This window comes from Bison bison, unplaced genomic scaffold, assembly GCF_000754665.1.
Source record: "Bison bison bison isolate TAMUID 2011002044 unplaced genomic scaffold, Bison_UMD1.0 scf7180017864293, whole genome shotgun sequence".
Lineage (NCBI taxonomy): Eukaryota > Metazoa > Chordata > Mammalia > Artiodactyla > Bovidae > Bison > Bison bison.
This window is the reverse complement of record NW_011494865.1, coordinates 972072-983770: the sequence shown is the minus strand read 5'-3', so window position 1 is coordinate 983770 and position 11699 is coordinate 972072. Positions and strand designations below refer to the sequence as shown.

Sequence of the window (11699 nt, the reverse complement as noted above, 5' to 3'; positions counted from 1 at the left end):
GGGGGACTGACCCACCTTCTACCTTGAGCCGACCCTCCCTGAGCCGCATTCTAGAAGCTGAGAAAGAGGACACTCCTCCTCTGCTGCACAGGCAACCCCTGCCTTGACCCCTTACACCCTAATAAGTGGGTTGATGGAAGTTGAGCCCTGGACTGGACATCTGAGGGGACTGAAGTCACCTGCAGAGATAAACTCTAAGGTTCCTATTGTCTGACATTCAACAACAACAACAATTATCCCAAAGGAAAAACCTCCTAAGGGACTGAACACTGCAGGATGGGAGCTGGGTATAGGGTGGGCAGGAGGGACAGCCTCATGGCACGTGCCTGCACTGGACTAAGCATTTTATATACAGTATCTCATTTAATCTGCATGGTAACCTGGTGGGTGATTTGTTATTATTATTATGCGAACTTTATAGCATGATAATAAAAGCATGGGTTTCCCAGGTGACTCCATGGTAAAGAATCTGCCTGCCAAGCAGAAGATGGGGGTTCTGTCCCTGGGTTGGGAAGATCCCCTGGAGAAGGAAATGACAACCCACTACAGTATTCTGGGCTTCCCTGGTGGCTCAGTTGGTAAAGAATCCGCCTGCAATGTGGGAGACCTGGGTTCAATCCCTGGGTTGGGAAGATCTCCCAGAGAAGGGGACTGACTACCTACTCCAGCTTTCTGGCCTGGTCTCAAAGAGTCGGACACGACTGAGCAACTTTCACTTTCACTTCACGTTCACAGTATTCTTGCCTGGGAAATCCCATGGACAGAGGAGCCCTGTGGGTGTATAGTCCATGGGGTGGCAAGGTGTCGGACATGACTTAGCAACCAAACAACAACAACAACAAAAAGAACAAGTGTCCTGTACAATGTCTGGCCCCATAGATGGGGCTACTGAGTGAAGAGGCTCAGTGGATATTGAATACACGAATATATACGGCACAGATAGGGTAAGCGACCGGTTGAAGGGCACACAGTGGGGAAGAGCCGGAGCTGGTATTTGAACCTAGATCTGTGTGACTGCAGAGGGACTCAGTGAGCTGAAGGGACCTGCCTTCCTTGCCCCCTGTGCCTGGCACACGGGAGGCTTAGAACTACCCCTTTCTCAGTCTAGGGCCTGGGGACCCTCCTTCCCAACTGAGTTCCAGCTTTGGACCAAGGCTGCAGAGATTCCTCCCATGGGGTGAGCCCCTGGGCCAATCCCACAGCAGGCAGCCCTTCGCCCTGCCCCAGGAGGTTTCCCCAGCTCAGGGACTGGGGAGAAAGGCAGACAGGGAAGGAGGGCGAGAGCTCTTTAGCTGACCAAGGGAAGATGGAAGGAGGGGCACGATGGCTTTTCCCAGGGCGTGTTTGTGGGAGGAACACGCACACACAGGCACGGGCTTGCTTTGGGAAGAGCAGGACTTGGTGCCAAGGCTTTTCAAGTTACCACAAAGGAGTGTCACTGGCTTCGTGTGCCAGCAGTGAAGGGCTTTATATACTTGCTAAGGTTTCCAAGAGCTCCTTCTCCCAGGCCTGGCACAATGGACTCACCTCCACTCTGTGGAGTGGCTGTGATCCCCATTTTACTAGAAAGGCTCAGAGAGCCTAGGACACTTGCCTAAGGTCACCCAGCTTGGATGTGCTGGGGCTGGGATTTGGAGAGATTCAGGTTGTCTGGTGCCAATGTCTCTGCTTTCTACTTAAGCAAACACCTCATGGTGTGCATTGGTCCATCCAGGGAGGAAGTGTTCATTAAGCATCTACTAATTAGTCGGTGGGCTTCCCAGGTGGCACAGTGGTAAAGAATCTGCCTACCAATGCAGGAGACTTGGGTTCTATCCCTGAGTCAGGATACTTGGGTTCTATCCCTGAGATCCCCTGGAATAGGAAGTGCAACCCACTCCAGTATTCTTATCTGGAAAATTCCATGGGCAGAGGAGCCTGGCAGGCTGTAGTCCACAGGGTCGCAAATAGTTGGATGCCACTGAACGACTGAACAATTGGGCAATACATACAGCTTTTAGCAAAATGCCTGGCACCCTGTCAGCACTATTTTAAGTGTTAGGTGATATTATTACTATGTCCCGGGCACTGATTGGTTTAGGCAGTGGGAATTCAGCAGAGAGCAAAACAAAAATCCCTCCCCACATGGAGCTTACTCCCTGGTAGAGGATGATGGACAACATTAATGAATTGTTGTTCAGTTGCTCAGTCGTGCCCAACTCTTTGCGACCCCATGGACTGCAGCACGCCAGGCTTCCCTGTCCTTCACTATCTCCCAGAGTTTGCTCAAACTCATGTGCATTGAATCGGTGATGCCATTCAACCATCTCATCCTCTTTTGTCCCCTTTTCCTCCCACCTTCAATCTTTCCCAGCATTAGGGTCTTTTCCAGTGAGTAGGCTCTTTGGATCAAGTGGCCAAAGAACTGGAGCTTCAGCTTCATTATCAGTCCTTCCAATAAATATTCAGGGTTGATTTCCTTTAGGATTGACTGGTTTGATCTCCTTGCTGTCCAAGGGATTCTCAAGAGTCTTCTCCAACACCAGAGTTCAAAAGAATCAATTCTTTGGCTCTTAGCCTTCTTTATGGTCCAACTCTCACATGACTCATGGTCTAAATACGTACATGACTACTGGGAAAACCACAGCTTTGACTATATGGACCTTTGTCGGCAAAGCGTTATTTCTGCTTTTTAATACGCTGTCTAGGTCTGTCATAGCTTTTCTTCCGAGGAGCAAGCATCTTTTAATTTCATGGCTGCAGTCACCATCCACAGTGATTTTGGAGCCCAAGAAAATAAACTTGGGTTAATAAAATAAAGACTGTTTCCATTGTTTCCCCATCTATTTGCCATGAAGTGATGGGACAGGATGCCATGATCTTTGTGTTTCGAATGTTGACTTTTAAGCCAGCTCTTTCACTCTCCTCTTTTACCCTCATCAAGAGGCTCTTTAATGAATAAAGCACAGTATGTCAGAAGGTATAACGACTATAGAGAAAAGAAAGCAGAATTTGAACAATTGGGAGTGCTGGCCGGTTTGGGGGTTGTAAGTTTAAAGGAAATGATCAGAGAGAGGTCTTCTGGGCATTTTAGCCATAACCAGAAGGGCATGAGGGCATGAGCCATGTGGAGATCTGGGGAAGGAGCGTCCCTGGCAGCGGGAACAGTCTATGCAAAGGCCCTGTGGTGGGAGCATGCTGGGTTAGATGTGGATTGTGAGATGCACCAGCTCCATGGGCAGGTGGTGGGTGAGTGGGTAATTGAATGCCTCAAACACCTCTATCTTCTTCCCCCTGCAAAGGGTGGTGAAGGTGTTCGAGACGCTCATTCCGTGTGTGTGTGTGTGTGTGCGCGTGCGTGCCCACATGCATATTACAGGCGCCTTGGGTCTGAGTGATTCTGAGCTGCAGAGCATGTACAGACTTGCCCGGCAAGGCTGCCTGTGCTCTGAGCTTCCTGCCTGCCTGGGCTGGGGTCTGGATTGCCTAGGTGACCACAGTGCGGGACAAGGGCACAGCTCTGGGCTGAGCACCAGGATTTCCAATTGCTGACATCAAATTTCCCCCAGAAACTTGAAAACCCTGTGATGAAGCAGCCTCCTTTCCCCCAGGCCCCTTGCTGGAAACCCAAGCCCATGGTGCTCAGGTCACCCACATGCACAGCTCCAAAAATATTTTCAAGGGATGAAATTACTCCAGTGACTCCACTTGGAGTTTTCCTGCCAAGATGGACAGTCTTGAGTTGCACATCCAAGTCCTCAATCCATCTCCTTCCCCTTGGGACTCTTTAGCATTTGCACATCTCTATCACCTGCATCAGTGTTTCGTGACTCTGGCTGCACCTGTAGGGAGTTCCTAAAACCTTTTGACACCCACTGCATCCTGGGCCAATGAAATCTGAACCTCTGGTGGAGGGGGCAGACAGCTGCAGTTTAAAAAACTGTCCAGATAATGCTAATGGGCAAACAAATGCAAGAATTAACACCCATTACAATTAGATAGCATTTTGTCTTTAATAGAATTTCTCCCTTAGAAAAGTTATTTTAAAAGGAAACCTTAGCTCTGATAGGATTATGGGGATTTTTTCCTCCTCTTTTGATCCTGGGGAAGAGAGGTAAGTTTATCATACGTCTTGGCTCCTGGCACATGTGTTTGTACAAAGCCCTTGTTTATACCCTTTTATCCCTAAACTTCAAGGTAACTCCTATTCTCCCATAGATGACCTTGCCCTCAGGGACTATTTGAATGAATGAATGAATATGACCTCTTTAAAGAATGTTGACCTATTGATTTAAATGTTGTTCAGTCTCTCAGTGGTGTTTGATTCTTTGCAGCCCCATGGACTGCAGCACACCAGGCTCCTCTGTTCTTCACTATCTCCCAAAGTTTGCTCAAATTCATGTCCATTGAGTTGGTGATGCAACCTAACCACTCCTCCTCTGCCACCCGTTTAAATGTGTTCTTATAAAAAATGTGGATTGCCATTGCTTGTGCATGGATCTTTACTTTTCTCAAAAGGGATTGTATCAAATAGCTCAATCTGTCTCCCAGTTTCCTCACCTTGCATCGTTCCTATGGATGTGAGGTTAATCCATCTATGGGCTGCCAAAATCCTCCACCTGCTCATTTACTGTTTTTTACATGTCCGTCTCTGGTCACAGACAGCTGGGTGTTGCCAGCTCACTGAAGCTCCTTGACACGTATGTTCCAGAGTGGTCTTGGGCTCCTTCAGTGTATATAGTATAGACCAGGAGTGGACATGCTGGGATATGTGGATTACCCTCTCGGACTCCAAGTTCTTCTCCTTGGGGGACATCATGGAATTTGGGGTCTTGGGACCAGAGCTCAGTCTTGGCACCTTAGCTTCCTGCTAAGCCTGAAGGCCAAGGCTGTTCTGTCTCCAGCCCCTGCCTCTGGTCAGCCCACGTGGTCTCTGCCTCCTGTCCCTTGGGGGTCACATTCCTCAAACTTCTGGAAGCTGAGTCACTGCCTCCAGGGCTTTTGGAGGTGCACAGGTTGGCAGGACTGTGGTAGGCGTCAGGGGCTGCCCCCAAGAAGGAGTGTGTGTGTATCTTTTTTCTCCCTTCCATTGAAGAGGACCCTGGCTGTGAGTGATGGAGGCTGGACAGGAGATTTGGAGAAACATTTTCTCGGCAGAGTTTAGACCCGCCTGGGGAGGTTTGCCTTGGGTGTGAGTCATCAGTGGGTTCTAGAACAGCCAATTCTGGAAAACCCCTTCTGTTCTGGAAAATCCACAGGCAGGCCTGTTCAAGAAATGCTAGGGGGTGGGGTGGGGTGGGAAGGGGTGGTGGCATGGGGAAAAAGCAAGAGTCGGTTCCAGCTGCCCCACCACGCCGCCAAAAGCCAGCCCCGAGGAGGAGACGGGGGGCAAGTAGCTTCACAGTGCCCCTCAGCACCCTCCTTCACCGTCACCCTTCCTGATTTTACCTGCCTGCCCCTCCCCCACCCCCGCCCCGCCACCTGGGCTGTTACTCACTTTACATGTTTCATTCACGTGGTAAAATGTAATTATGTTATTCTATGGACGGAAAACCAACAGCGTTTGCCAGGAGTAGAGAGTAGCTTGGTCTCCCGGGTGGCACAAGTGGTAAAGAACCCGCCTGCCAATGCAGGAGACATAAGAGGTGTGGGTTTTGATCCTTGGGTCAGGAAGATCCCCTGGAAGAGGGCATGGCAACCCACTCCAGTGTTCTTGCCTGGAGAATGCCATAGACAGAGCCTAGTGGGCTACAGCCCATAGGGTCGCAAAGATTCTGACACTGAAGCGACTTAACGCACGCACGAGGTAGAAAGATACATATAACGAAAGCAGAGCAGAATGTTAACATGTAACTGGAGCCTGTTGCCTGCAGAAGTCTCTGGATCTCTCAGCTGCTCTTTGCCAATCAAGGGAGATGAGCAAGTGTTGGGAGGCTGTGCCAGGACAGACTGGCCTCATGCCCCTGGAAGTGGTCCTCAGGTTTGAAAAACAATTAGTAAGCTTTAGTTTTCCCTGGGAGCTGCTGTCTTCCTGCCTCACTGCTGGGCTCACATGAGAGTTCCCAGAAAACTGAAATGTACTGGATGCCTCCTAGTGATGGCATCTCCCACCAATATCCTGCACACTAAAGGCATTCAAATTTGTGTTGTTAACAGGGAGAGAGGAACTTGAACTTCTGTGATGGTAAAGATGGTCACTTCCCAGGTGATGCTACTAGTGGTAAAGAACCCAGCTGCCAATGCAGGAAACGTAAGAGACATGGGTTCAATCCTTGGATCAGGAAGACCCCCTGGAGGAGGGCATGACAACTCACTCCAATATTCTTGCCTGGAGAATCCCATGGACAGAGGAGCCTGGCGGGCTACAGTCCATAGGGTTGCAAAGAGTCAAACACGACTGAATCAACTTAGCACAGCACAAAGACGGTTGCAGTTGTAGTAAGGGCTTATGGGTGCTAAATGTGTGTGCGTGCTTAGTCACTTCAGTTGTGTCCAACTCTTTGCAACTCCATGCACTGCAGCCCACCAGACTCCTTTGTCCATGGGATTCTCCAGGCAAGAATACTGGAGTGGGTTGCCATGCCCTCCTCCAGGGGATCTTCCTGACCCAAGGATTGAACCCACATCTCCTGCATTGGCAGGCAGGTCCCTTACCACTAGCACCATCTGGTAAGCCCAGGTGCTTAATAAATCTTGCCTAAAGAAGTGGGCAAATAATCCACTAGAACAGGGGTCCCCAACCTCTAGGGGATCTAATGCTGGATGATCTGAGGTGGAACTGATGTAATAATAGTAGAAATAAAGTGCACAATAGATGTAATGCTCTTGAATCCTCCTGAAACCATACCCTGCCTCATTGGTCCATGGAAAGCCTGTCTTCCATGAAACTTTTCTCTGGTGCCAAAAGGTTGGGGACCACTGTACTAGAATGTAACTCCTTGAAGATGGTGTTTTCTACCTGTTCTGTGCACTGCTGTGTCCACTACCTACAACAGTGCTTAGCACCCAATAGGTGCCTCATCCACAGTTAAGTCAAAGAGTGAATCAGTGAATCCATAAATTAGTGAGTGAATGAAGAAATGAATGAGCATGTGAATGAATGTCTGCCCTTTCGCTAGAGTCAAGAGATAGGCCCTTTCATCATCAAAGAAAATCTACAGAAAATAAATGCTGGAGAGGGTGTAGATAAAAGGGAACCCTTCTACACTGTTGGTGGGAATGTAAATTGGTGCAGCCACTGCGGAAAAACAGTATGGAGGTTTTTCAAAAACCTAAAAATAGAGTTACCATATGATCCAACAATCCCATTCCTGGAGAAAACTCTAATTCAAAAAGATACATATACTCCAATGTTCATAGTGGCACTGTTCACAAAAGCCAAGACATGGAAATGACCTAAAGGTCCATGGGTAGATGAATGGGGAGAACATGTGGTATATAATGGAATGCTGGTGCTGCTAAGTCGCTTCGGTCATGTCCGACTCTGTGCGACCCCATAGATGGCAGCCCACCAGGCCCCACAGTCCCTGGGGTTCTCTAGGCAAGAACACTGGAGTGGGTTGCCATTTCCTTCTCCGATGCATGAAAGTGAAAAGTGAAAGGGAAGTCAGCTGCTCGGTTGTGCCCAACTCTTAGCGACCCCATGGACTGCAGCCTACCAGGCTCCTCTGTCCATGGGATTTTCCAGGAAAGAGTGCTGGAGTGGGGTGAATGGAATGCTACTCAGCCATAAAAAACAACGAAAGAATGCCATTTGCAGCAACATGGGTGGATCTAGAGAAGATTATCACACTAAGTGAAGTAAATCAGAAAGAGAAAGACAAATACCCTATGATGGCCCTTATACATGGAATCTAAACTATGATACAAGTCAACTTATTTACAAAACTGACTCACAGACACAGAAGACAAACTTATGGTTACCAAAGGGGGAAGGGGGTGGGAGGGATAAATGAGGAGTTTCGGATGAGCAGATACAGGCTTCCCTGGTGGCTCAGACAGTAAAAAATCTGCCTGCAGTGCAGGAGACCAGGTTCGATCTCTGGGTCAGGAAGATGCCCTGGAGGAGGGAATGGCTACCCACTCCAGTTTTCTTGCCTGGAGAATTCCGTGGACAGAGGAGCCTGGTGGGCTACAGTCCATGGGGTTGCAAAGAGTCGGACACCACTGAGCTACTAACACTTTCACTTTGGTGGTGTGAGTTGAAGGTCCACACACTTCTATATATAAAATAAACAACAAGGATCTCCTGTACAGCACAGGAAACTGTGTTCAGTGTCCTGTAATGAGGCATAATGGGGCTTCCCAGGTGGCTCAGTAGTAAAGAACCTGCCTGCCAAAACTCCTGCTTGGCAGGTGGATCCTTTACCACTGAGCCGCCTGGGTTGGAAGGCCTGGTTTTCTTCTCCAGTGTGTTGGGCATGCTCTCTGAGCTTTGCATACCTGCATATCCAAAGGGTAGGTTTCTGAGAAAAATCCCCTGGGCTTCTAAGGAGCTGTTCTCCCCACTCAGTGGGGTGTTTACCTTCCCATGCTGGGCACGGAACATTCTTATGGGATAGCGTTTAACCAGCCTCTGGTTAGCATTGCTCTGGTCTGGGTGGCCCTCTGAGGATCAGGTGAGGGGCCAGTCTCCCTCCTTGGTGGGATTTGAAAGAGGCAGTGTAGCACCCCCTCCTACCCCACCCTCAGATAACTCTGCCTCTGTCTCAGCCCAAGTAGGAAAAGGGAATCCTTTTGTTCTCTTGTAACAGAGATGTGTTCTCTTTGTAGGCTTTTTTTTTTTTTTTTTTCCGTAACGTAGGGCTTCCCAGGTGGCTCAATAGTAAAGAACCCACCTGCCATTGCAGGAGACACAGGAAACTCGGGTTTGATCCCTGGGTGGGGAAAATCCCCTGGAGGAAGGCATGGCAACCCATCCCAGTATTCTTGCCTGGAGGATCCATGGACAGAGGAGCCTGGCAGGCTACTGCCCATAGGGTCGCAAAGAGTTGGATGTGACTGAGTGACTAAGCCGCATGCAAATTCGTTATTGACCAGGGCATGCTGAGTGGTTTTTCCAGAAAGTAGTGCCTGTGGCCAGGGATTTTTATTTTGGCTGGTCAAAATTAATTCCTGTTATTTCACTAACACTCTGTGGGTTATTATATTCAGTAGTTTCCACTGTGTGTGTGCGCGCTAAGTCACTTCAGTCGAGTCCGACTCTTTACGATGCTATGGAATGTAGCCCACCAGGCTCCTCCGTCCATGGGATTTCCCAGGCAAGAGTACTGGAGTGGGCTGCCATGACCTCCTCCAGGGGATCTTATTGACCCAAGGACTGAATCTGTGTCTTTTGTGTCTCCTGCATTGGCAGGTGGGTTCGTTACCACTGTGCCACTTGAGAAGCCACACCTGTAAAGTCTTCTCCAGCACCATGAGTTTCATTTTCACTTTCCATTTCAGAATCCATCACTAAGATTTTTTGTCTTTTTTTTTTTTTGGTCTAATATTCACATCATCTGAATCAGAATTATAATCTGAAGAACTGTCATCTTCTAAGATACTGGTATATGTGTTGCTTAGACAATCAGAAAAAGTATCTGCATAAAATTCAATGAAAAATACTTCTTTACTCAAAATTTTGTAATGCATCACTTTTGAAAATTTTTGGTAATAAACTTGCATTTATAATATACATAGTTCAGTTCAGTCGCTCAGTCGTGTCTGACTCTTTGCAACCCCATGAATCGCAGCACGCCAGGCCTCCCTGTCCATCACCAACTCTCAGAGTTCACTCAGACTCACGTCCATCGAGTCAGTGATGCCATCCAGCCATCTCATCCTCTGTCATCCCCTCTCCTCCTGCCCCCAATCCCTCCCAGCATCAGGGTCTTTTCCAGTGAGTCAGTTCTTTGCATCAAGTGGCCAAAGTATTGGAGTTTCAGCTTCAGCATCAGTCCTTCTAATGAATATTCAGGACTGATTTCCTTTAGGATGGACTGGTTTAATCTCCTTGCAGTCCAAGGGACTCTCAGGAGTCTTCTCCAACACCACAGTTTAAAAGCATCAGTTGTTCGGCGCTCATGTCAAAGAGAAAAACAATATGATTATAAAGTCCCTAAAAGTGAGACAGGGTCTTAGACTTGCAGTCCCCACCGCATTCAGGAGCACTGGTATACTCACATGTAACAGTTCTCTGCATATTAAAATCTGTGACAGGACCGTATAAATTTCAGGGCACACTGGTCCAAAACTTCAGTGTGCATAAGGACCCTTGGGGAACTAACTAAAAATCTAGACTTCGAGGTCCCACCGTGATTCATTCGTTCATTCAATGGATGTTTATTGAGCTCCTACTATGAGCATAAGCATAATAAAATTCTACATACTGTCTCCTATTACTGACGATCCTTCGGCTCTACCATCTCCCACCTCCTGTGCTTCCTCGAGTCAGTAATTCTTCTTGCCTGTTCACTTGATGCCAGCCCCTGTATGGCAGCTTACTGTAGTACTGTAGTTTCAAGGTACTGTACTGTAAGAGTAAAAATGTTTTATTTATTTTTTTATCTATTATTTGTGTGAAAAGTATTATAAACCTATTATAGTACAGTACTGTATCACCAATTGTGTTAATTGGGTATCTAGGCTAACCTTGTTGGACGTAGGAACAAATTGGACTTACTGTACTAAAAATGCTTTGCTGTTGATCTGAAATTCGCATGTAACTGGGTGTACGGTATTTTATCTGACAGCCCTCACTCTGCACTAAGCTCTGTGCCTGGCGATGGGTGGAGGGGATGCAGCAATGGATAAAGCAAAGCACCTGACCTCTTAGAGCTCACATGCTAGGGAGGGAGACAGACAAGCCCATAGATTAATTGAAGGAAGGGTGTTGAGGGACACTGTGGCGGGGTACCATTCCAGGCTTGTCCAGAACAGAGCACACGTCACCTCGTTATTTGTTGTTGCCAAGTTGCTGAGTCGTGTCCAACTCCTTTGCGACCCCAGGGACTATAGCCCACGAGGCTCCTCTGTCCAGGGGACTTCCCAGTCAAGAATACTGGAGTGGGTTGACAATACCTCCCCATTGGGCCCTGACAAGTCTGGGAGGGGTGTCAGCTCAGTCCACCTCTAAAGAACTTTCTCTCAGGTGAGGGGCACCATGAAAACTAGAACTGCTCATACATAGATCTAGAGCTGCCGGAGATGACAGAGAAGAGAACGGACGTTTTATACACGGTGGCGTGTCATACCTTTAGTACACTCAGTTCTGGGGGGCACTTATGGTTGGTTAAGTGCAAGTTCTTCCCTGGTGGCTCAGTTGGTAAAGTTGGCCTGCAATGCTGGAGACCTAGGTTCGATCCCTGGGTTGGGAAGATTCCCCTGGAGGAGGGCATGGCAACCCCCTTTAGTATTCTTGCCTGGAGAATCCCCATGGACAGAGGAGCCTGGCGGGTTGCGATCTACGGGGTGGCAAAGAGTCAGGCACCACCGAGCGACTAAGCACACAAATACAAGTTCAGGTTCCTTCTGATACCGCAAATGTTCCCCGCAGACGCTGCAGGAGATCTTCCAGACGGAGAACACCATCATGCTGCTGGAAAGGTCCATCATGGCCAAGGAGTGCCCGCTGAAGGTGGCACAGACGAGGCTGGAGTGCCGGACCCGGCGCCCCAACGTGGAGCTGTGCAGGGACAGCCCCCAGTTCAAGTGAGTAGCGGGGTGGGGGTCAGGGGCCG

General features: G+C 48.6%; 1 protein-coding gene across 1 annotated transcript in view; it reads left to right on the top strand.

Moving 5' to 3' along the window:
- Nucleotides 1–11699, top strand: part of TEKT5 (tektin 5) — a 47008-nt gene that overhangs the window by 31491 nt on the left and 3818 nt on the right. Inside the window, exon 6 of the mRNA XM_010850659.1 lies at nucleotides 11516–11670. Coding sequence (XP_010848961.1) covers nucleotides 11516–11670 — 155 coding nt within the window. The remainder of the gene's footprint in view (nucleotides 1–11515; nucleotides 11671–11699) is intronic.